The 26,150-nt window shown below is 41.0% G+C and overlaps 1 protein-coding gene across 1 annotated transcript; it reads right to left on the minus strand.

Annotated features, from left to right (window-relative positions):
- Nucleotides 1-1,025: 1,025 nt before the first annotated feature.
- Nucleotides 1,026-19,303, minus strand: LOC135525261 (ammonium transporter Rh type C 1). The gene is made up of 11 exons (XM_064952980.1): nucleotides 19,081-19,303; nucleotides 16,161-16,353; nucleotides 4,849-4,999; nucleotides 4,495-4,642; nucleotides 4,236-4,402; nucleotides 3,933-4,070; nucleotides 3,615-3,751; nucleotides 3,371-3,495; nucleotides 2,449-2,522; nucleotides 1,998-2,065; nucleotides 1,026-1,065 (listed from the first exon to the last, which is right to left on the minus strand). The coding sequence occupies exons 1-11, from the start codon at nucleotides 19,301-19,303 to the stop codon at nucleotides 1,026-1,028; spliced, it is 1,464 nt and encodes a 487-aa protein (XP_064809052.1).
- Between the last annotated feature and the right edge of the window lie 6,847 nt (nucleotides 19,304-26,150).

Here is a 26,150-nt window from a genome sequence, read left to right on the forward strand (position 1 = left end):
TACCTGCGACAGTAGACCTACTCCACTACAATAGTCTCAAACACTTCATGGCGAGGTTGCACAAATGGGTAGCTAGATTTAATAAAATGCTTCATAATGTACAGATTAGAATGAACAATAAATTAAATATGTAAAACAGGTTATAAGTGAAGACATCCAAACACAGCAGTGTTCATTTGCCTTGATTTAGTTTAATCAAATTCACATCTCACTATAAACACCGGTAATGTACCCCCTTTCTCTACAGTCATAAATATACTTTACACTCCTTGAATGCAGCGATGCAAATTTAATCAGGTTCTATGACTAAACGATGAAAGCTTGAGCTGAAATTCTATAGAGCCATTTGGATAAACCATAAAGTCAACTGGACCTAAAAAAACATCAACCTAAGCTATAAACAAAACATGACATACAGTAGAAGATTGAAGATGGCGCTGCAGTTGATAGCTGCCATGCTAGGGTTCCTGACCATTTCTGCTTCTGCATTTTTGGGAAGGGCCCGTAAGGAAGCATTTCACTATTAGTCTACACCTGTTGTTTACAAAGCATGTGACAATTGTATTTGATTATACCTGTCAAAAAGGACAGAATCTCCACAAATTCCGATTAATGCAATAATTCCTCTCACACCAGCATCACCGGTGGTTTGGCCTGTGGTCTTTATTTGGTAAGGTGACACAATGACAATGTGGAAAATAAAGTGTACAGTCACCTATCTTACTGTTAATATTAATGATGTAGGGTTACCTGCTTAGGATTCGACTTAGGCCTGACTGGTGATAGAAACATGGCACCATTATTTTTGTCTGGTTATTCTATTATTTGCCAAAACTATTTCATTAAACAAAGATAATTGTCACTGTTTCTCAGGGAGATCTTGTTGTGATTCCAATGTAAAGTAGTAATGATTGACTAAATTCCATGAACAGAACAGGAGGATAGGAGTGTTTTCTGTCCAGTATGAGTCAGTGTAGGATAGAACCATCAGTTTTTGTAGGGGGAGATGACATCAGGCTCTAGCGTCAGTTCTGACTCTGTTCCATAGAGAAATGGGATTCTGTACTGTGAATGACAAAAGGTGACGTTAAGATTACAACCCTTGCGTGAAACTGGTACAGCCCAGGACTACACATAGGCTTCAGACCATTTATTCATACTTTCTGACCAGTACACTCCTTCTATTTTCACGTTGCTTTGCTTAAAGGGAATTGAGAGAAAGTTGGTTCCTGTTCTTTTTCTATATTGTTCTACATCAAATAGACAGATTCCACCTAATTAGACAAAATCCTCCTCTCACACACAGTAAATGTTTTTTTATCCCCATACACTGCCCTATTCTAAAAGCAGTACCATTGTCATTTTCAGGCCAAGCACAACAACTACGGGATAACTTCAAGGTCACTTTCAGAAAGCACCCGTCCAGGGCTATGGAACACCCCTACCAACACACAGAACAGATGAGCAACACACAGAACAGATTGCCACACACACACGTAGAGCACAATTCAGCTTTTCAAAAAGTCTGAAACAACATGTTGTCAACTAATTTGTGGCAATTTTTCACAGTATTGTGTGGGCTATTGTGTGGGCCCAAACAAAGATTGTATGCACTAGGGGTGGGCATACACTTCATATAGCACAGTGGTCTGCTGCCATCTTGAGGATATTTGACATAACACATTTTATGAGGACAAAGGCATTTTAGGGCCCTGTGTTTTGGTTAATCATGTCACATGACCTGGATTTGAATCTTTATTTTAATAAGCCTTTTCCAGAAAAAATAATTAGACGTAAATAAAAGCAATTCTCTGAGGATGGTTTTGGACCATCTGACAAAAATTAAAGGGGACGTTTGATGAAAAAGGTTAAATTCCAGGTCAAGTAACATGACTAACCAAAAAAACAGGAACTATTGTCGTATCATAAGGCATAATGAACAAAAGCCTTACAATCCAACCTCCATAATCCTATTGTTGCACAAATCTGCTACTTACACATCCCTGTTCCGCATGTGGTTGTTGTCCTCCAGTTTAGGTGGAATGCTCTCTTCATCCTCAGGTAACTGAGGGCAGAAATCAACATTTGATTCGAACTTCCAAAAGCATGTAAAAAAAGAGGTAAATAGTTTCCACTGCTATATCCTTCCTTAGCTTCTACAAACCAAATACCATTTAGTCATAATAAGCAAACCTCCTCGGACTGGAAACAAGCTAATAGCTAAATATTGGTATTAACCATTCCATGAAGGACGTGACAGTATTAGGGAAACAGTTTAGGGGAAAAAAATATATATATACTGCCCTTTAACAATGACACATTGTTTTGATTCAAATTCTCAACAAAAAAAATGCTCAGAAATCTCCTTCAGAAAGATCGGTCGAAAATGACTTCAGTCTTCATGCTATGAATGCATTTGGACTTTAATGGTTTAGGACAGTATCTCACCTCCCAGTAGAGTTCATCGTCAAAGCAGTTATCATCAGGAGCATCCCCCCAGATAGGCATCCTCAGGATACAGCCTAGGGACAAACACCATCCTCACCACGGAGTACATACAGCAGTTATTCAAATACACCACCCCAGCTGCACAATACTACATGAACTTGTCAGCTCCCTCAAAACCTGTCCTCACTTAAACACTCATGAATGTGTCACATGTTGTCTCCCTTATATTTAACCCAAAATGGAGACCATACTTTTTTGTATGAATGTAACATTTATTTTGATTGGGCAGTGACCTTTCTTTATTCAATATACTTTGTGAGCCTTATTCAAATGTTGCATGATTTCTATTGTTTGCTCTGTTTCTCCTTCCTTTAGTGTTTCCTAATTGATTTATTGTAGACTCCCCTTGGAGACAGGAGTTGGGCCTGATTGACTTAATGAGCTACCACACAACTGAAAAAGGAGCTTTCAGCATCAGTCTGGGCCTGCTGATGGAGGGAGATGGCCATCACTGCTGCTGCCTCCGCCACCACCACTGAAACCTTGATGGGGACCAGCGGCGACCATGCTCACTACCACGCAGATAACGAACGGTAGACCCCTAAATGTGTGGGTGAGGTGGAATACTTCTGTTCAGAATGGATGTTTCCTCTCTCCATCTGTGCTGCCAGCACTGTTCTGTGGGCTGGGTGCTGCGAGCAGATGATGACCGAAGGGTAGTGGGGGCAGCCAATCGTGAGGACATCCAGCAGTATGTACTGCATCTCTGGGACTGAGCATGTGAACCAGATTTTTGTACATTTTAAAATCTTTGACCTTGCAGTATATTAGCCTTGTTTGTGTGGTGGCCTGGGATCTCAGAACCTGTTTTGATCAGCACACACAATCTAATCTAGAGACGGTTACATTGTGTCAAACTCACCAACAATGATTCCTCCTCCGACTCCAAAGCAGAGGGCAACACAGAGCCCTGCTGCCTGGTGTCCTCCCTGCCGGCTCGGCACCATGTCTTTCCATTTCCCCGTGAAGTCAAACGTGTTTATCAACCTATTAAGAAAAACATTTACTATATCTAAGGTGGGGGAAAAAAACTATTGGAAGCAGACAAACTGAGTAGACTTCATTGTTGCAGCATTGGATGTGCATAATGATATGACATAACTCACCCCGCCTTGCCATAGACCCCTTCACTGGCGGCTGCTGCAGTGACGGCGCCCACAATGCCCCCTATGACCCCAGGCATGGCGTGGAGGTTGTGGATGCCACACGTGTCCTGGATCTTCAGATACTTCTCCATGAACGGCTGAGGGAACAGACACATACATGCCCACTAATCAAATAGGAGTACCCCAGTCAGTAGTCACTACTATACTAGCCTCGAACTAGCAATTACACTCCTTCACTGCATTCAGTAGGCACATTTTGTGGAAAGTTGCAAATAAATCTGATGAACAAAGCTGATGTGACTCTATATTCTACATTACCGTGATATAGATGTAGCCCAGGGTGGAGATGATGCCACAGCAGAACCCTATGATCAGAGACCCATAAGGCATGAGCATGAACTCTGCTGCCGTACCCACGGCAACACCCCCTGCCAGCGTGGAGTTCTGGATGTGAACCTGGAACACAGGAACAGAACGGTTGGCCAATAGTTTGAGTGGAGATGTATGATAAAAAGGAAACGGGTATGGCCATTACTCCAATGACCATAGGAGTTGGCAAGACAGCCCAAACAGATCTGGAACCAGGACAATGTATGTAAGGCACACCATATGGCCAATTACCATGTCCAGCTTGCCAGTCTTCTGGGAGAGACTGGAGATGGCTACGGTGGTGAGGACAGTGGAGGCCAGGGCCAGGTAGGTGTTGATGGCTGCTCGATGTTGCCCATCTCCGTGGTCCGTGATGGCTGAGTTAAAACTAGGCCAGAACATCCACAGGAACAGGGTTCCTACGGGACAGGGGTGGATCCATGGTAGTACAGTTGCATATATACCAGTATGGAAAATGTGCAAAGCGTCAACTATTGTGAATCCGACTCACCGATCATAGCAAAGACGTCTGAGTGGTAGACAGAGCCATTCAGACGCTTGCTCTGGTCCAGGTTGGGCCGGTACAGCATCCACGAGATGGACAGACCATAATAAGCCCCGAATGTGTGGATCACCATGGAGCCGCCAGCATCCCTGGCCTGTAAGGGAGAATGATATACAGTAAAACAGCCACCTTATTCGTATATGTGGATATCACCATCTATTCCACAAAACCCTGTTGTAACAGTAAATGTATTCAGAAAATCAATCAAGCACAGACCTTGATACAGCATCACTGTGGGCCATTTGTGAGAACCATGTATGCAGGACTTAATATTAAAGCCTTCATTCACTAAAGACTTACATGTATGAGGTTGAGGATGATGAACTCATCCACAGCATACAGAGTGATTCCAAACAGTGTCATCACCATCAGCTGGACTGGGCTCAACTTGCCTAGCACCGCCCCATACGCTATTAGGCAGCTGGCTACACAGAAATCTGCATTGATCAGACTGAGAAGGAAGGAACCAGAGCAGGATTACAATGTATAGTGGGTTGGTGTCAGCCTGGTACCATATCCTTTTTTGCTGACTTGCCAACTCATTTGGTCATTGTAACACAGCAAAAACAGATCTGGGACCAGGCTAGGTTAGTACAGTGCATTCAGAAAGCATTCAGACCCCTTGACATTTTGTTACGTTACAACTTTATTCTAAAATTGATTTTTCCTCAATCTACACACAATACAATATAATTTATTATTTTCTACATTGTAGAACAATAGTGAAGACAGCAAACATATGAAATAACACATGGAATAATGTAGTAACCAAAAAAGTGTTAAGCAAATCAAAATATATTTTATATTTGCAATTATTCAAAGTAGCCAACCTTTGCCTTGACGACAGCTTTACACACTTTTGGGAATGTTAATGTTGTATAGTTTTGGAAAGGTCTGGAACTTACCTTTGTGGTATTTAAAAAAAAATGCTGAGGTGTATTCACGTTTGAGGACATAAGCTCAAGTACGTAGTATAAAAATATGATAAATCTAATATTTTTTTCCTATTCAACATAAGTGGGGCAATAGGGCTTGAAATGACTGAAATGCTTTCTAAATATAGTAACAATAATAAACATAAACAACTTATTATAAGATTTCACATTTCTTATAACTGTAAAATAAATATGATCATACTTCCAAGGTGCTTGAGTACAGAGCCAAAACAACAACAAATGTGTCACTGTCCCAATATCTTTGGAGATTACTGGGACTCTGTACACCTCACAACACAGAGTACACCTTTCCTGCAGTAAAATTACCTAGTGGTCTCATGGGTGGAATGTTAGATTTCTCTTAATTCCATAATTAATACTCTTTTATTTTTCTTTATGCCGAAAATACAGTGTTTCTATGTCAAACAGTTTTGTTATATTTCAGTCTTATGTGATGTATATAAAGTGTAATATTGGCATGCAAACTCAAAATTGAATACATTTAAACTCAATATCTGACATGGTGCAGGTGTCTTCTTTTTTTTAAGCCGATAACCATGTGTGTGAGGTGAATACTTCAATTTCAAAGTAGATTTGTTTAAGACTACCAAGAAACATTGTGTGACCCTTATTTAGCCCACTGCTGTAAAAGATTTTAAGGGCTCGATTCAGTCTGTAGCACTGAAGTTTGGCTTTACAGCATGATAAAAATGTAAAGGCAATGCATTCGCGCAAACTGCATTAACGCTAAATGCTTTATATGTAGGCTCAATTGTAAATTACCTTTACATTTCAACTCTTCAGCACTGTGGATTGAATAGAGCCCTTAATTTGCATCTTACTTTATAACAATTTGTTCTGCTAGGATACGAAACGGCTCTTATGGCATTAGCGTTATAGCATTAGCGTGGGAATTATTATGGCATTAGAGTTATGGCATTAGCGTTAAAGGCATTAGCGTTATGGCATTAGCGTTATGGCATTAGCGTTAAGGCATTAGCGTTATGGCATTAGCGTTATGGCATTAGCGTGGGAATTATTATGGCATTAGAGTGCTCAGTGAAAAGGGCACCCTACCTCCCGAAACCACAGTTGACTTAAAATTCTGACATTCATAGTTCATTATCTAATGTTCTTGTAATCAAATTTCAACAGCATAGGCCTTTATTTTCTGTCAAATCACACTCATCCATGCAAGTTTACAGCCTACTGCTCAAAGAGCGGGCAAAGAGGGGGGGCTATCAGCTGATCATAGCGGATGTAGATTATGTAAATCAGCTAGTTAGTTAAACAGCTATGCTGTTGAAACAATCTAACTGGTCTTTAACTGTGATTGTTTTTTGTTCTGCTTCCCTATTCCTAACCGTGAGAAGACACATGCAACTCAAAAGGTAGCCCCTACTACACTACCTTTCGGCGCCTGTAGCTTCTGCCTGCAGGACAAGTGCAGTCGGGGTGGACTCGAGTGGGGGAGGAGGATCGGGAATTTTCCAAGATTCAATCATGAGAAATTAGCTAGTTTGATGGGCAATTCATTTAAATAACAAGAGTGAAAGTTAAATAAAAATTTGGGCACTTTTCTCATAGGAGGGCAAAAGGGCGGGTGCTCAGGCACCCTTCGACATTTATCTGTTCACGTGCACAGGCACAGAGGCATACACGGGTACACAGGGGTACATGTTTGATTACACACAGACGTCACACAGACATGCACCCACAAATATCATATCTGTTTACACAAGATTGGAGAAACTTCAGCAGAATCATAAATGCATGATTAGCACCAATATGTCTTTTGTTTGCCCTACCATTACTGTGTACAGGCTGTACATCTCACAAGTCAAGAGGATCAACAGTAACAGGTGATACATACAGTGCCTGCAGAAATTACTCACACCATTTGACTTTTTCCACAATTTGATGTTACAGCCTGCATTAAAAATGGATTCAATAGATTTTATTTCCCACTGGTCTACACACAATACCCCATATGGTCAAAGGTGAATACTGTGTTTAGACATTTTTACAAATGTATTAAAAATGAAAACCTGAAATGTCTTGAGTCAATAATTATGTTATGGCAAGTCTAAATTAATTCAGGAGAAACATTTTTCTTAACAAGTCACATAATAGGTTGCATGGACTCACTCATGTTTACCATGATTTTTTGAATGACTACCACATCTCTGTACCCCATACAGACCTCTGTAAGGTCCCTCGGTCGAGCAGTGAATTTCAAACACAGATTCAACCACAAAGACAAGTAGGGTTTTCCAATGCCTGGCAAAGAAGGGTACCTATTGGTAGATGGGTAAAAAATAAAAGAGGCAGACAACTGCTGAACACAAGTACTCAGACTGCGTAAAAGCGCTGCTTTCGACAGTCTGGGCGGTCAAACACTTCACCAGTCATGTCGGCGGACAAAAGGTGATCATAGAAACATGTCACCAGCCTGTGACTTTTCTGAAAAGCCGACGAATCAGTGAGGGTGCTGTACACAACAGCATAATAGCGACTTGACTGATGGCGCTGCAGAGCCATGATGTAGTAGTCCACTACGCAAAAGGGTCAAAGGGTCAAACGAAGGGTCAAACCTGCCTTTGGGTGGGGCTTTGGCAGTGTGTCAAAGGTGTGGTGATGATGAAACCGACTTCACACCACCCCCGGTGACGTAGCTCCGCCTTCGAACCATCACTACTTCGAAGAGAACGTGGCTCTTGGCATGCCGATAGCATTTTCGGATGGCTGTTCTTACCGCCATCTAGACCATTTGCAAGCTGGTGTGAGATTGGTATGGAACAATGACAATTTCAGCTAGGCAACAAGACCAGCCAGTCCTCAGAAGTGGCGGGCGTGCTTATCACACTGCAAATGGCGTTGAAACACGACTTGTCAAAACTTGCAATCTGCACCGACTCAGACTATGCCAGACTCACCTTCTTATGCCACTTACTGTTTTGGAAACAAAAACACATGACCACTTCAAGTGGCAAAGAATGACCTCATCACCAAACACGACATACTGGAAGATTGGAAGAATGTCAAGGGACACTCCAAATCACCTTGTCATGAACAAACTTGGCAACGACCATACCGACAGCAGGGCGAAATCTGGTGCAATTTACGTCACCCCTTGGGTGTTCGATGCCCGAGACGCAAAACCACCGAGGCGGCCATGGTATCTGCAGTAACGCACAGCCATGTAGCATCGCGGGAAACGTCTTCGCACTAACATAATGTGTCCGAATTGGTTTTGGCAGGTTCACACGACTTGCGTTCGCAATATGCAACTAAAAATAAACTCACACTCACACTTGACCTACTGGTTTATGTTTCAGAAACCGACGCCACATGAAGATGGATGGTTCCTAAAACACAGAGGGGGATATTGATAGCTCATGCCCACAACGAGTCAATGTGGAAGCCATAGGGGGGTCAAGGCTACATGTGAAACATTGCGACAGATGGCCCACTGGCCTCACATGGAACAAGAAGTGGCACAATACGTGAGGGGGTGTCTAGTTTGCTGCCAGTTTCAATCCTCTAAGCCACTTCACAGAGCACCCCTGCAACGCAAGCATGTGTCTTACCCCTGGAGCTCGATCCACAACGACTGGATCGGCCCAGTTGCCAGGTCGGCCAGAGGCAACAAGTATTTCCACACAGTGACTTGCTCATTCACAAGTGGGTGGAGTGCCTGCCCGCAACCAATGACACAGCGGAAACCAAGGCCATTCTTTTGCTCAACCACGTTTTCAGTCATTTCGGCCTGCCAGGAGTAACCATGGACAGCGACAGAGGAACCCACTTTTCGGCAGCTTTAATGACCAAACTATGGCGGCTCCTGGGAGTCGAAGCTAAACTCCACATCGCGTACCACCCTAGGAGCTCCGGCAGGGTAGAAAGGAGCAATCAGACAATCGTCAGAATCCTGAGGAAATATGTGGCAGCCAACCACAAAGACTGGGACCTCAAACCCCCACTGGTACTGATGGCGAGAAGAGCCTCACGCAACAGGTCTATGGGAATAACACAATTTGAGATGATGACAGGCCGGCAAATGACACTTCCACTGCATCTCCTGTACCAATCGGGAGATGTCGCCGCAGACATGGCATACACGGCTCATCAATATGTGACAGACTTGCGAAACCACCTCCAGACTACCTTTGCGTATACTCAAAGAAAGTTGGAGAGAAGTACAGAAGGTGACAAGACCTATTATGACAAAAAGGCTTCACACCGGGTGTTCGGGGACAAGGTGTGGTACTACATATACACCAAACCCGCGGGCGTTGCGACAAAGTTCCTGCCCCACTGGACGGGGCCACACGAGATTGTGGTGAAGCTGTCACCTGTAGCTTATCAAATCAGAACCATCAAAGGTTGACAAAACACAATGTTAAAGTGGGTCCACCGGAACCAAATCAAGTTGTACACTCGCCCCATGGGAATAGAAGGGGTGCTAGCCAGCACCGAATAGACAGAAACCTAGCAAGTCGAAGGCACTAAGAAAATTCTTAAGTACAGTGCCTTGCAAAAGTATTCATCCCCCTTGGTATTTTTCCTATTTTTATGCATTTCAACCTGTAATTTAAATGGATTTTTATTTGAATTTCATGTAATGGACATACACAAAATAGTCCAAATTGGTTAAGTGAAATGAAAAAAATTACTTGTTAAAAAAATGTAATATATATATATATATATATATATATATATATATGGAAAAGTGGTGTGAGCATATGTATTCACCCCCTTTGCTATGAAGCCCCCAAATAAGATCTGGTGCAACCAATTACCTTCATAAGTCACATAATTAGTTAAATAAAGTCCATCTGTTTGCAATCTAAGTGTCACATGATCTGTCACATGTTCTCAGTATACATACACATGTTCTGAAAGGCTCCAGAGTCTGCAACACCACTAAGCAAGGGGCAGCACCATGAAGACCAAGGAGCTCTCCAAACAGGTCAGGGACAAAGTTGTGGAGAAGTACAGATCAGAGTTGGGTTATAAAAATATATCCAAAACTTTGAACATCCCACAGAACACCATTAACTCCATTATTAAAAAATGGAAAGAATATGGCACCACAACAAACCTGCTAAGAGAGGGCCGCCCATCAAAACTCACGGACCAGGCATGGAGGGCATTAATCAGAGAGGCAACAAAGAGACCAAAGATAACCCTGAAGGAGCTGCAAAGCTCCACAGAGGAGGTTGGAGTATCTGTCCACAGAACCACTTTAAGCCATACACTCCACAAAGCTGGGCTTTACTGATGAGTGTTCAGAAAAAAAGCCGTTGCTTAAAGAAGAAAATAAGCAAACATGTTTGGTGTTCGCTAAAAAGCATATGGGAGACTCCCCAAACATATGGATGAAGGTACTCTGGTCAGATGACACTCAAATTTAGCTTTTTGGCCATCAAGGAAAATTCTATGTCTGGCGGAAACCCAACACCTCGCATCACCCCGAGAAAACCATCCCCACAGTGAAGCATGGTGGTGGCAGCATCATGCTGGGGGGGATTTTTTCATTGGCAGGGACTGGGAAACTGGTCAGAATTGAAGGAATGATGGATGGCGCTAAATACAGGGTAATTCATGAGGGAAACCTGTTTCAGTCTTCCAGAGATTTGAGACTGGGACGGAGGTTCACCTCCTAACAGGACAATGACCCTAAGCTTACTGCTAAAGGGGAAACATTTAAATGTCTTGGAATGGCCTAGTCAAATCCCAGACCTCAATCCAATTGAGAATATGTCGTATGACTTAAAGATTGCTGTACACCAGTGGAACCCATCCAACTTGAAGGAGCAGGAGCAGTTTTGCCTTGAAGAATGGGAAAAAATCCCAGTGGCTAGATGTGCCAAGCTTATAGAGACATACCCCAAGTGACTTGCAGCTGCAATTGCTGAAAAAGGTGGCTCTACAAAGTATTGACTTGGGGGGCGGGGGGTTAATAGTTATGCACGCTTAAGTTTTTTCTGTTTTTTTTTGTCTTATTTCTTGTTTATTTCACAAGAGAAAATATTTGTGTTGTGTAAATCAAATGATTCAAACCCCCCAAAAAACTAATTTAATTCCAGGTTGTAAGGCAACAAAATAGAAAAAATGCTAAGGGGGGTGAATACTTACGCAAATCACTGTATATGTTGTTATATAGGTGACCTCAGCTGATCCCTTCCAGGAGATCAGTGCATTGCATATAACATCTTTTCTTCTCTTCCCAGCTACAAGATAAATGTGTTGTCACTATTGATATTGTCCTGCAAAATCAGAAAAACTGTTGTCAAAACATTTTCGTTCACAAAAGCAAATAACTGAAATATTCAAACAATATCTCTGATTATGCTTTTCTGTAGGATGGAGTTGCTTTGGCTGATCCTGACACTCTGCGCCCTGGTCAAAACCAACCCAGCAGATGTCATCCCGAGCGGACCCCGTACGGGAATCGTTCACCACGATGATCCAGGACTCCTTATAACTAACTGCAGAGTATACACGCAGAGGGTGTATGTCCGCCTACATGCAAAGAACGTGTACCGCCAACATATTTCACCTGCGGCTCATTTGAGTTGGCCCGGGATTGAACCTTCCAGGCAGTTAAGCATGCCCAGCTAAACACTGCCCATATGTTGGCCCAACTCTAAAAGTTCACAGTCACCCAGTCAGAACTAGCAGAGCCCAGGCGAGAAAAACGATTAGTCCAGGCGCTACTCTCGATTAGTTGCAGCCGTAGGGTCGCTATTTGGCCTAGGTACCACTGCCGTCAACGCAGTCAGTCGAGCCACAGTCAAGAGGAATGTTAGGGAGATTACTGAAGAGATGCCACTTATCCAGCAACAGATGAAAGCACAGGCACTCAGGTTGCAACATGTGGAAAAGTCTCTACATGACACTATTCTGGTGGTAAACACACATGCTACTCTCCTGAACAAAACCCTCCAATCTATAGGAAAGCTGGTAGAGGTCATGAACCATGACTTTGCCCTTGTCCAATGGGTTCGATTGTTATTGGATGATTTTCTCTGTGAAGTTTAGCAGTTCTACGGACCACTTGGCCATGAATAGAATCCCCTCATATCTAGTGCCCCTCTCAATGGTGCACGACATATTGACCTCAGCTACTACAACCATGGTAAGGCTGTTACAGTCACATTTGGCCTATAGTCTGGGGATGTGATCGTAATGAAGTGGGATTTTTACTGACGCTGCCGGTTGTTGTCTATAGATTGAAAACGATTCTAAATGTAGGATTTTGGCGTGACAGAACCCACGTGAAAATTGCCACAAATCCAGTACGAGGGACCAATGACTGTTGATCTTAGCGTACGGGATGAGGCACTTTTAGTTGACCCGACTGACTACAGACCAAAAGATTGGTCTGTCACCCTCTCTTGGACGGTGCCGAACAGTATCCTGACTGTTACCATGATCCTTGGTCTTATTTCCCTTTGCGTGTGCACCTACTATGTACACAGGCACACATGTGCAATGGAAGACCTAATGAGATCTTATACTAGGATCACCTGTGGAACAGAAGCAATCCCAATTTTCGGAAAGTTGGCATAGATCCTGCCTCCTCTCCCAATATTGCTAGGTCAGCCCTGTAATGTCCCCAATGTAAGCTTTTTCATTCAGGGTGGCATATTTCCAAATGCCTTAACTACCCACCTTTAAGTAGGATCGCCCTAGATATGGTATTAGAGTCAATACCATGATAGACCTTGGACATATTTTGAACATAGTCCATATTAGGTGATTAAGGTGTGATAGCTATATTTTCTATATCTCTTGTTTATGTTTTTATTCATTTTATTGAATTTCCTTTGAAGTGATAGAGCCATGAACAAGTTCCCCATACAACCACCAGTTAAAGCCACAACGCCGCTCATTTGGGGAAGAAATGTAATGATGTATTGCCTGAGTGTTGTGCGTTATTAACGTCTGCCCAAGTTACTGCCTAGATCCACTAGCCGGGACCACCGGACAACGGGCCGGAACACAGAGCCACCGCTGGTCCTCCCATATCCATTCTAGTGGTGATCTGCAGCGTGCATAAAGCCTACCAGGGTAAACCACCGGGGGGATTGCGACGATGATCCACAAACCAGGACATTGGATGGCCATTCTTATGGTGGATTGCAACATGCAGAATCCTTCTAAGTTTAACCCACCAGAGGGGGACTGTCATGACTGGCCTGTTCAGGTCAGGTTACCATGGACCACACTCCTACAGATAATACACACCCACCAGAGGAGGAGAGATAGAGAGGTATGGAGGTGGGGGGGGGGGTTTATGACACCTCACGCCCATTGTAAATCTTAATAAAGGCAGCAGACAAAATCCCTTTGTCCTCTCACTGTGGAGGAATGGAATGTATGATGGGCCTATGGAGAACCTACCTCAGAACAGTAACGTGCAATAGATGGACTTTGGGACATTATGTTTTGTCAGCCAAAATGGTGGCGATGACGATAGATGGAATATTAAGATGAATGTCGTTTTTGTTATGTTATCAAAAGTTAAACGACAACGTTATAATGAAAACATTGTAACTTGAAAACTTTTCACAATATGTACCTGATGTTTGCATACTATACGTTGTGTGGAAAATGTCCAGATCAAATAGAATGTTTTTGTAAAAATAAAATGTGAAGTTAGTTGTCTAAATTGGATCTGAGTAAAATCCAGCACTTGCCTCGTAACTTGCGATGTCCAAAGAACTTGCCATAAATACGGAAACGCCCCTTTCTGACCCAAGGGTATAAAACATATGAGTTAAGAAGTAACATAGTAGACTAGGTGACCACGAGCTGCAGCCAAGGTCCGAGGTAGTCACAAACCCAAAACGCAACACGGGGTTGAAGAAGACAAAGGAACCTTTTAACAATCTATGTTACGGATAAGTAGCTGTGTCTAAGAGGGTGAACTCAAGCAGGACCACCCGGTTACCACTTTCCAAGGAATCGTGTTTCTACACTGCTTTCATTCATACACTGGATCCCTGAGCTACACGGCTGACCGTACTTAGAAGACCCCCTTTCAGAACAAGGGCGAGGAAACAGACCACTAAGAGAAAGGACACTAACATTGTGTGGACAATCAGAGAGTTACACCCAGTGACAACAGAGGTGCCGCCATCAGAGGAGAAGGAGGAACTCGGTCCACGAGGAGATACCCCACCAGAGACCTTCGACACGTGATTGCATCATTATATGCTGACCCATAAGAGCGGCAGTTCGGGGCAAGGTTGGGGTTAAACTAAGAATAGTTTACAAATGTACCTAAGTGTGTTCTTCTCTCACGCACTCTCTGTCTTTCTCTCTCATTTTAAATCCCCATTTTGTGTAACACGCGTCGTATTGTGTTGGCCCGCATGGGACCTGTTTCATTGTGCTAAATTCTAGTCAATAGCCAATACTGTGTGTTTGTGTATGTGTATCTTATATTATCATTTTAGCTTGTTAGTAAATAAATAATCAACTCAATTTGTGTGGTATGGACTTATTTGGCGGGACTCGGGTTTGTGCAGATTCCCGGATTATGCGACGTTCAGGATGAGAGTGTAGAGGAAATTAATTAATTAGTGACTGTTGTAAAATCGATATTCTGATATTCTTTGAGTAAATTTGGGAAATAGAAACTCAAGAAAACCAAATTTTCCCATGGTGCCCCAGGTTACTGAGTTAATAATTACTTGATAAATTTAATCATTTAATTATAAACAGTTAATCGTTTGATGAACAGCAGTTGTCACATTAATCAATACAACGTCACGACAGTGCGTCTGTATTTACTCAGGGGTGTGAATGCTTATGTCAATGAGATATTTCTGCATTTCATTTTCCATCATTTGTAAACATTTCTAAAAAAAACTGTTTTCACTTTGTCATTGTGGGGTATTGTGTATAGATTGGTGAGAATTGAATTCAGGCTGTAACACAACAAATTGTGGAATAAGTCAATGGGTAGGAATACTTTCTGAAGACACTGTATGATGGATTTTCACACACAGACTGGTCCCACCACTTCTCCTCCGTCTTTAGGACAGCTGTTTTTAGTCAAGACTTTCGTGTTTTTAAGGTCAAATGTTTTTGTTGCACTGTATGTGTGTTTATAGTTTTGTTTAATGTTGTGTTAGTGTATGTAAGTTGTTCTGTCTGAAAAGTTGTTCCCAATGCTGCTATTGGATCAGGTCTCTCTTGGAAAAGAGATATTATCTCAATGAGAAAAACCTGTATAAATAAAGGTCAAAAATGTATATATATTTTTTTAAATATGCTCTTTCTGGCACTCACATGATCCTTTTCCATGAACATATGTTATTCTATGGATTGATTTCAATGACGTAGGTCTAAGATCTGAATGACTGACTCATTCATGCTAAAGTTATACATACTACAGTCAGTGAATGGTCAGCCAGAAGAGCTCTATACATTGATGTTGAGTGGGGTGAGTTTGTTAAAAAAAAATGATATCAATCCATACAATATTGTAGATTTATATAATTCATTGCGCTGAAAAAAGGGATGCTTTAACTAGTTCTATATAATTATTTTTAAACCCACATCACTTTCACCTATCAAATCCGATACTAATATTCACTGATCTCAATAGACCAAGAAAACTCATTTAACACTGTTAGACCAAAGCCGTCAAACTTTAACCTCTCCATGCTGATCTTGATCTTTCCGTCCATGGGGTCCAGAGATTGGAACCAGCCCTGCATCAGCAGCGCCCACTGAAGGCCGAAGGCAGCGATGAGGAAGTTGAAGCCCACGGCGCTAAAGCTGTAGCGCTTCAGGAAGGTCATAAGGAAACCGAAGCCCACAAAGATCATCACATGGACGTCCTGGAAACCTGAGAGAGATAGGGTGTGTGTGTGTGTGTGTGGTGGTGAGGGGGGGGGGGGGGTAGAAAGGAGTAAGAAGCGCAGATCAATACTGTCATGGAAGTGAGAGGGTCAGTTGGTGTCAGTTCCATATCAATCAAAGTTCAACCAAGGCAATATCCATCCTCTGATTAAATCAAACTATATTGACAAAATGTCTGATGAATACATTTACACTGTCTGGAACTATTTCTGAAAAAAAGGCACAACCTGCCTATTATCTGACCCACAGCCATAATCTGGTGGTGATGTAGGTACATGGTTATCCTCTTATATCACAATACCGAGCAGAAGACAGGACCTTTTTGCATGTGTATCTCCATTGCAAACACTGAAATTGAAGTAGCTAAAGTAGTGCAGGTGATTGTGATTGCGATGAAATGCTTTCATCAGTGTTCATCTGCTCTGTCTCTACAGGATAGAGACTCCAGCTAGTCTGGGCCAACACAACAGTCTGTCTGGGCCCCTAAGTGTTTTTTACATGGCAACAAATAGTCCTGCCAGTACATTCATGGCTCATATACAGTGTATATATATATATATATATATAAATCAGCCGTTTCCAGCTACAATGTGTATATATATATATATATATATATATATATATATATACACACACATTGTAGCTGGAAACGGCTGATTTTTTATGGAATATCTACATAGGTATACAGAGGCCCATTATCAGCAACCATCACTCCTGTGTTCCAATGGCACGGTGTGTTAGCTAATTGTGTTAGCTAATCCAAGTTTATCATTTTTAAAGGCTAATTGATCATTAGAAAACCCTTTTGCAATTATGTTAGCTCAGCTGAAAACTGTTGTGCTTGTAAAGAAGCAATAAAACTGGCCTTCTTTAGACTAGTTGAGTATCTGGAGCATCAGTATTTGTGGGTTTGATTACAGACTCAAAATGGCCAGAAAACAAAGAACTTTCTCTGGAAACTCGTCAGTCTATTCTTGTTCTGAGAAACGAAGGCTATTCCATGCGAGAAATTGCCAAAAAACTGAAGATCTGGTACAAAACTGTGTACTACTCCCTTCACAGATCAGCGCAAACTGGCTCTAACAAGAATAGAAAGAGTAGTGGAAGGGCACAGTGCACAACTGAGCAAGAGAAAAAGTACATTAGTATCTAGTTTCATTAAATAGTACTGGCAAATAGTACCGGCAAAACACCAGTCTCAACGTCAACAGTGAAGAGGTGACTCCGGGATGCTGGCCTTCTAGGCAGAGTTGCAAAGAAAAAGCCAAATCTCAGATTGGCCAAATAAAATAAAAGATTAAAGATGGGCAAAAGAACACGTTTTATATTTTTTTAAGGAAATTGGGACATCTGGTTTGCTTCATATAAGGAATTTGATGTATAGCATTTACTTGAACTTTTACTCAAGTATGTTAATTGAGTACTTTTCCCACCACTGTACTTAAGTATATTTAAAACGTGATACTTTTAGCCTTTTACTCAAGTAGTATTTTACTGGGGGGATAACTCAATATACTTTAAAGTGACTAAAACCAAATCGAAACTGTAAAATGGACCTACATTCACACAGTTGCTGGACCATGTCCAGACAGTTAAGGGGATTGTACAACTGAAGTCCTTTACTGAAATGTGTCTTCCGCATTTAACCCAACTACTCAAAGAGGTGCAGGGGGATGCCTTAATCGACATCCATGTCTTCGGCAACCGGGGAACACTGGGCTAACTGCCTTTCTGGTTCAGGCAGTTAATGAAAGCTTTTTTCCTTGTCAATTCAGGGATTCTCTCCAGCAACCTTTCGGTTACTGGTCCAACAATCTAGCCTCTAGGCTACCTGCCGCTCAGAGGCTGGTGCTTTTGCGTTAGATTCAACATTTAAAATGTACCGGTTTAATTCCGATTTTTATAGTTAACCACGTGACAATGATTTTGAGAAACGAGAAGGTATTATTGAAATGAAACTGTTCCACAAAAATGTACATATAAAAAGCATAACTGACATGCAGACGGTAGGATAACTTGGGAACTTCCCCAAACTTGAAACTCACGTACCGCCTTTACTATAACATCTATTTAAAAAATTATGTGCAACATAGGAGGTTCATTGAAAAAAAGTGCCCCCCTATGGAAATCAAATACCCATCCAACTGCTTCGTTCTGACGCCAACCCTGAATAGTAGGTGTGATCACCTTAACATGATTTCTGAACAAATTATTAAATGTCAATTTTAATTGAATAACTGCTCAACTATTTAATTGTACATTCAAGCTCAGGTCATTGTAGTGGAGATTTGGAATTGGGCAGCATGAGGCTGGCTATATCACAACCGGCTGTGGTTGGGAGTCCCATAGGACAGGGCACAATTGGCCCAACGTCGTTAGGGTTTGGCAGGGGTAGACCGGCATTGTAAATAAGAATTTGTTCTTAAATCACTTGCTTGGTTAAATAAAATACTAGCTATGGTTGTCATTTTTTTTTAGTAACATGACAATAAAAAGTTATCCCTTTGTAGAGGAAAAGGACTACCCTAATGACCAACGTTTCTGAATAAAACGACCAAATTGGCAAAGATTTGTTTGGAATATATATTACTATTTTGTTTCACAACTGGTTGGTGTTGAAATAGAATGTAAATATTTTAAAAAAGAAAAAAAAAAGAAAACATAGTTTACGGAAATGTAAAAGCAACCGAGCATATCATTTTGAGTCACTTACTTGGGTATCTGAAATAGAAGTCGTTCTCAATGTCACTGGAAATGTTTTGAAATTTTCTATACTCTGCCCAATGTGCGTCGGATTCTTGGTCATAACGGATAAAAATGCCGAATAAGATGATCATGACAATTTGCCATACGAAACACACTGCTGGAAGACTAAATCGGACGTTGGTATTTTTCGGCCGGTCACAGCATTGCCTAAAGCTTTGTCTACAACCCATTCTGGTATCGCCACAATGGTCCAGTTCGCATTGGTGCCTTGTGGATAAAGACGGGCAAATATGTTGTACAGTAGTATCCTAGTGTGTAAGCGATAATGGCAGGGGGGCCCTCTAGGGGGCCCTCATAAGCTCAGATGTGTGAGCAGGGAGGAGGGCGGATAGGGTGTTGGCGGAGGTGTTTCCGCTTGGAATCTTCTGAGTCCACATCTCCGCGCCTCTCGAGGTAAACATGAACTTGATTTTTTTCTCACGTAGCTTCTTTTCAGGACACCCCAAAATACTGCAGAAAATGTATACATACTAAGATTCCTGTCACAGTCTCCTCTCCTACATAATCACGAAGAAAAAGATTAGACAGCTATGTAGAATATAATCAAATAGAATAGGGTCCACTGCACACCTTGTGTTTCCCCCTTGACCCTAGATGACCAGGTAATATTTGTTTGCTGTCATTGAACTTACGGGGAAGGTGGAGGCAATGACAGCGGGGCAGTCAGACAGTCAATTTTGTATTTACATTTGGTTGAGTTGTTTAACTAACGTGAATTCAACCTGAAATCAACAAAACATTTCACAATTTCATTGGATTTCCGTTCAAATTTACGTGAAAAAAAAAGAAAATTCCCAGTTGTCCACACTGATTCATCACATTGAATGTTTTGGTTGAAATTAAGTGGAAACAATGTTGATTTAACCAGTTTTGGGCAAAAACAACTTCTTCCAATTGGCTCATTCATCCCCCGCTCCCCTGTAACTATTCCGCAGGTCATTGCTGTAAATGAGAATGTGTTCTCATTTAACTGGAGTGGCAAAAAAAGGTTACAAAAGAAATATAAAAGAAAGTGGAACCTATGTGTAAAATACATTGGATTTCAAAATAGTCATTAATGTAGACTGTTGTTTTGAGGGTGAAATCTCAACCACAGGATTATGTCATCATGGTAACTCAATTTCAAAACAGGCCAACCTTGTATAAAATATGTTTTTGTACCTTTAAAACAAAGTCAGATTTTCAATGTTATATCATCTATCAACAAACAAAAAAACAATAGGCTGTGCAGCACCTCCTACTGGAGGTGTATATGTTAAAAATGTATAGGTTGGATTCAAGTCTCCATCTCAACCAAAAATACAAGTTAAAGAATAAGACTACATCTGATCAAACTTTATTTAAAGTGGAATTTAGTTTTGCTTTGATTGAAATCATATTGATAACACAATGGAAAATCAACTAACTTTTGGCTGTATTTTTGAGTGGGTGAATATAGGTTGTAATCTCATTGAGCAATGTCTCAACCAAATATTACCTCATCATCCACATTGAAATGACGTAGCCAGACAGTCCTGAACTCGCTGAGTATAATCTTTGATTTTAAGTCTTACCAATTACATTAGACAGCTTTAACACTGTCCACTGTGTTCAACTAATTCTTAGAAACATTTCCTTGAAACAAAGAGGTATGTGTAAACTGAGAGTAAACCTCACCTCACACACTGATGAAGTGTTGGGGGAAACTGAAATGGGAGAAACGTGATCTTCACGTGGACATACATTAGACTCTGTAATCATACGGTAGCACAGTGCTCATAGTTTAAAGAAAGAAATCCTTTGTTTCAAGCATAATTGAGCAAGCTGTAAGATTCCTCTATATGTCAAAGCCTGTCAAATATTATTGTGTCTTATATTGTATACATAGGCCTAAAGGTGTTTGAAGTTTTTGGGATTTAGGTTACATTGAGTAAATAGAGATTGTAATGTCAACTCCAACAAACAATCAACTGCACCCTTGACATGCAATCTACAGTTGAAATCAGAAGTTTACATGCACTTGGGTTGGAATCATTAAAACTTGCTTTTCAACCACTCCACAAATGTTTTGTTAACAAACTAGAGTTTGGCAAGTCGGTTAGGACATCTAATTTGTGCATGACACAAGTAATTTTTCCAACAATTGTTTACAGACAGATTATTTCACTTATAATTCACTGTATCACAATTCCAGTGGGTCAGAGGTTTACATACACTAAGTTGACTGTGCCTTTAAACAGCTTGGAAAATTCCTGAAAATCATGTCATGGGTTTAGAAGCTTCTGATAGGCTAATTGACATAATTTGAGTTAATTGGAGGTGTATGGGAAAATCAAAAGAATGGGAAAATCAAAATAAATCAGCGAAGACCTCAGAAAACTAATTGTAGACCTCCACATGCCTGGTTCATCCTTGGGAGCAATTTCCAAACACCTGAAGGTACCACGTTCATCTGTACAAACAATAGTACGCAATATAAGCCCCATGGGACCACGCAGCCGTCATACCGCTCAGGAAGGAGACGAGTTCTGTCTTCTAGACATGAACGTACTTTGGTGAGAAAAGTGAAAATCAATCCCAGAACAACAGCAAAGGATCTTGTGAAGATGCTGGAGGTATCTATATCTACAGTAAAACAAGTTCTATATCGACAAAGCCTGAAAGGCCACTCAGCAAGGAAGGAGACACTGCTCCAAAACTGACATAAAAAAAGCAAGACTACAGTTTGCAACTGCACATTGTGACAAATATCGTACTTTTTGGAGAAATGTCCTCTGGTCTGATAAAACAAAAATAGAACTGTTTGGCCATAATTACCATTGTTATGTTTGGAGGAAAAAGGGGGATGCTTGCAAGCCGAGGAACACCATCCCAACCGTGAAGCACGGGGTGGCAGCATCATGCTGTGGGGGTGCTTTGCTGCAGGAGGGACGGCTGCACTACACAAAACAGATGGCATCATGAGGACGTAAAATTATGTGGATATATTGAAGAAACATTTCAAGACATCAGTCAGGAAGTTAAAGATCGGTTGCAAATGGGTCTTCCAAATGAACAATGACCCCAAGCATACTTCCAAAGTTGTGAACTGAAAAAGTGTGTGCGAGCATGGAGGCCTACAAACCTGACTCAGTTACACCAGTTCTGTCAGTAGGAATGGGCCAAATTTCACCCAACGTATTGTGGGAAGCTTTTGGAAGGCTACCCGAAATGTTTGACCCAAGTGAAACAATTTAAAGGCAATGCTGCCAAATACTAATTGAGTGTATGTAAACTTCTGACCCACAGGGAATGTGATGAGAGAAATAAAAGCTGAAATAAATCATTCTCCCTACTATTATTCTGACATTTCACATTCTTAAAATAAAGTGGTGATCCTAACTGACCTAAGACAGGGAATTTTTACTAGGATTGAATGCCAGGAATTGTGAAAAAATGAGTTTGAATGTATTTTGCTAAGGTGTATGTAAACCCCCCAACTTTAACTGTACATGTACTGTAATGTATGTAAGAAGAACACCTAAACAGAGCATTCGGAAAGTATTCAGACCCCTTGACTTTTTCCACATTTTGTTACGTTACAGCCTTATTCTAAAATGGATTAAATACATTTTCCCTCATCTATGTATACATAATGACAAAGCAAAAACAGGTTTTAGACATGTATGTACATTTATAAGAAATAAAAAACAGAAAAACCTTATTTACTTAAGTATTCAGACCCTTTGCTATGAGACCCGAAATTGAGCTCAAGTGCATCCTGTTTCCATTGATCATCCTTGAGATGTTTCTACAACTTGATTGGAGTCCACCTGTGGTAAATGTAATTGATTGGACATGATTTGGAAAGGCAAAAACCTGTCTATATAAGGTCCCTCAGTTGACAGTGCATGTCAGAGCAAAAACCAAGCTATGAGGTTGAAGAAACTGTCTGTAGAGCAGGATAGTGTCGAGACACAGATCTGGGGAAGGGTACCAAATTATTTCTGCAGCATTGAAGGTCCCCAAGAACACAGGGGCTTCCATCATTCTTAAATGGAAAAAGTTTGGAACCACCAAGACTCTTCCTAGAGCTGGCCACCTGGCCAAATTGAGCAATCGGGGGAGAAGGGCCTCGGTCAGGGAGGTGACCAAGAACCCTATGGTCACTTTGACAGAGCTCCGGAGTTCGTCTGTGGTGTCAAGATGTTGCTCTGTTGGTGAGATTTATGACCCACCATAAATACCTTTCCCCCCTTTCTCTTTCTACTCTACATAATGGACTCTTGGAAAGCCCTTTGTTAACATAGAGAGATTATGGTAACATCAAAAGGTTGGGAATGGAACAATCTTTTTGTAATCCAACCAGTTGAAAATATCTGTTGGTACTTAAAGAATATGATGACAGATCAGATGGTGTCTAGGACATGATATCTGATGATAGGACGACATAAATTGTATCTTGGAAATTCACATGGAATTGTTGTGAAATTTAAATATTTAAATGTTTAAATATGAAACTATTTGTGAAAAGATTAAATGTAATTTTTGCTTCTATATGAGAATTGTTTCCATAAGTAAGCTATGCTCGCTCAGTGGCCATGCCCAAGTGAATAGACATTGGTTGAGAACTATGAAACGCCCTTCTCTCCCACGTGATAAAAGCCCGTTGAAGAAAGTCTACCTTGTGTTCCCGATGATGTGAGGACTAATGTCCATATGTTTAAAAGGGCTAATATCAACTACAACCTAACAAAATTAACTTGTGTTCCCGACGATGTGAAGACTGGTGTCCATGCATTTAAAAGGGCTAATTTCAATGTGGAGGTCACGATTGCCAAGCTGGAAGGATGAATTTCGACTATAGCACGAGCTTAGTATGGCAACTTGGTATGAACTTTGAACTCTTATTCACTAAATAAGTGATACATCCTAGACTTCGAGTTATCAGCAGCAGCTGTAAATGTACGTGGTCTAGGAAAGGAGAGACAATTTCTTCAGAACGACAGGGTAGTACAACATATCTGTTCTACCACAGAAACCTTCTTCAAAGGACATGGGCAATCTCAGCTGGGCAAACCAGTCTTCTATCTTCGACCAATCTATCGAAGCGCAGCTCAGAGTAAATATAGTTCTTGCATTTTCCTTTTCCGAATGGGCGGTTATTTAGAGATTGCATAAGATTCTGTTTTTACGATAGCATAGCTTCTCAAGGTCCAATAATGACCCAATCCTTTTGTTCCTCAGTCTTCCCGCTCTTTCATTCAAACCCAACCCCCTTTCTATGTGTAAGTCATCATATCGGTTTCGTCCGCTAGGGACATTTTCTTTTATGACATAATTAGTCATGTCTGATCCATCCTGTGCATATGTAATTATGTGTGATTATTTAGGTATTTAGTAAATAAATAATTAAACAAAATGTTGTATTGCTGATTCAACTTGATAGCCAGGGTTCGTGAAGATAATCAAGAATTCTACAACGTTCAGATGAGACTGAATAAGGTACCGATTAATAATTGACTGCTATTAATATAAACGATTACCAGGTCTTTAAGAGTTTATTCGGAAGACAACAGCTCTATAAACATTATTCCGTGGTGCCCCAAAGCCCTAGTTAATTACATTTACATGATTAGTTTAAACAGGTCATATTAATTACAGAGAATTGATTTGATAAAATAGCATGTCATAAATAATTGAATCCATAGTGAAGACACGACAGTGGAGATGGGAGAACCTTCCAGAAGGACAACCATCTCTGCAGCACTCCATGAATCAGGCCTTGGTGGTAGAGTAGTCACTCATCAGTAAAAGGCACATGACAGCCCATTTGGAGTTTGCCAACAGGCACCTAAAGGACTCTGAAACCATGTGAAACAAGATTCTCTGATCTGATTAAACCAAGATGGCCTGAAATAAAGCATCACATCTGGAGGAAATCTGGCATCATCTCTAAGGTGAAGCATGGTGGTGGCAGCATCGTGCTGTGGGGATGTTTTTCAACAGCAGGACCTGAGAGACTAGTCAGGATCGAGGGAAAGCTGAACGGAGCAAAGTACAGAGAGATCATTGATGAAAACCTGCTCCAGAGAACTCAGGACCTCAGACTGGGACGAAGGTTCACCTTCCAACAGGAGAATAACCCTAAGCACACAGGCAAGACAATGCAGGAGTTTTTGGGACAAGTAGCTTGTAGCGTCATACCCAAGAAAACTCAAGGCTGTAAATGCTGCCAAAGGTGCTACAACAAAGTACTGTGTAAAAGGGTCTAAATACTTATGTAAATGTGAAAATATATATAAAAATCAGTTTTTGCTTTGTCATTATGGATGTAGATTGAAAAAAAACTGGAAAAAAACTGGAAAAAACGATTTGATCAATTTTAGAATAAGGCTGTAACCTAACAAAATGTGGAAAAAGTTGAGGTGTCTGAATACTTTCCGATTGCACTGTAGTATAAAGGAACAAAGATACATCTATATACAGCATATGTACCTAAGCACAGTACATAGAAATACATACTCTTCTATTTACGATGGGAGATGACACATCTCTCTCTCCCAGGTCTACAGTTCCTGCAGAAAGCATTCACTGCCCTTGACTTTTTCACATTGTGTTGTCTTACAACCTGTATTCAAAATGGATTAAATTGAGATTTTGTGTCACTGATCTATACACAATACCCCATAATGTTGCAGTGGAATTTTGTTTATAGAACATTTTTGAAATGAATAAACAATGAAAAGCTGAAATGTCTTGAGTCAATAACTATTCAACCCCTTTGTATTGGCAAGCCTAAATAAGTTCAGGAGTAAAAATGTGCTTAACAAATCACATAATAAGTTGCATGGACTCATTGTGTGTTCAATAATAGTGGTAAAGAGTATTTTTGAATGACTACCCCATCTCTGTACCCCACACAGATAGTTATATGTAAGGTCCCTCAATCCAGTAGTGAATTTCAGGCACAGATTCAACCACAAAGACCAGGGAGGTTTTTCACTGCCTCGCAAAAGAAGGGCACCGACTGGAAGATGTGTAAAAAATAAAAAATAA

This window comes from Oncorhynchus masou, chromosome 31, assembly GCF_036934945.1.
Source record: "Oncorhynchus masou masou isolate Uvic2021 chromosome 31, UVic_Omas_1.1, whole genome shotgun sequence".
NCBI lineage: Eukaryota > Metazoa > Chordata > Actinopteri > Salmoniformes > Salmonidae > Oncorhynchus > Oncorhynchus masou.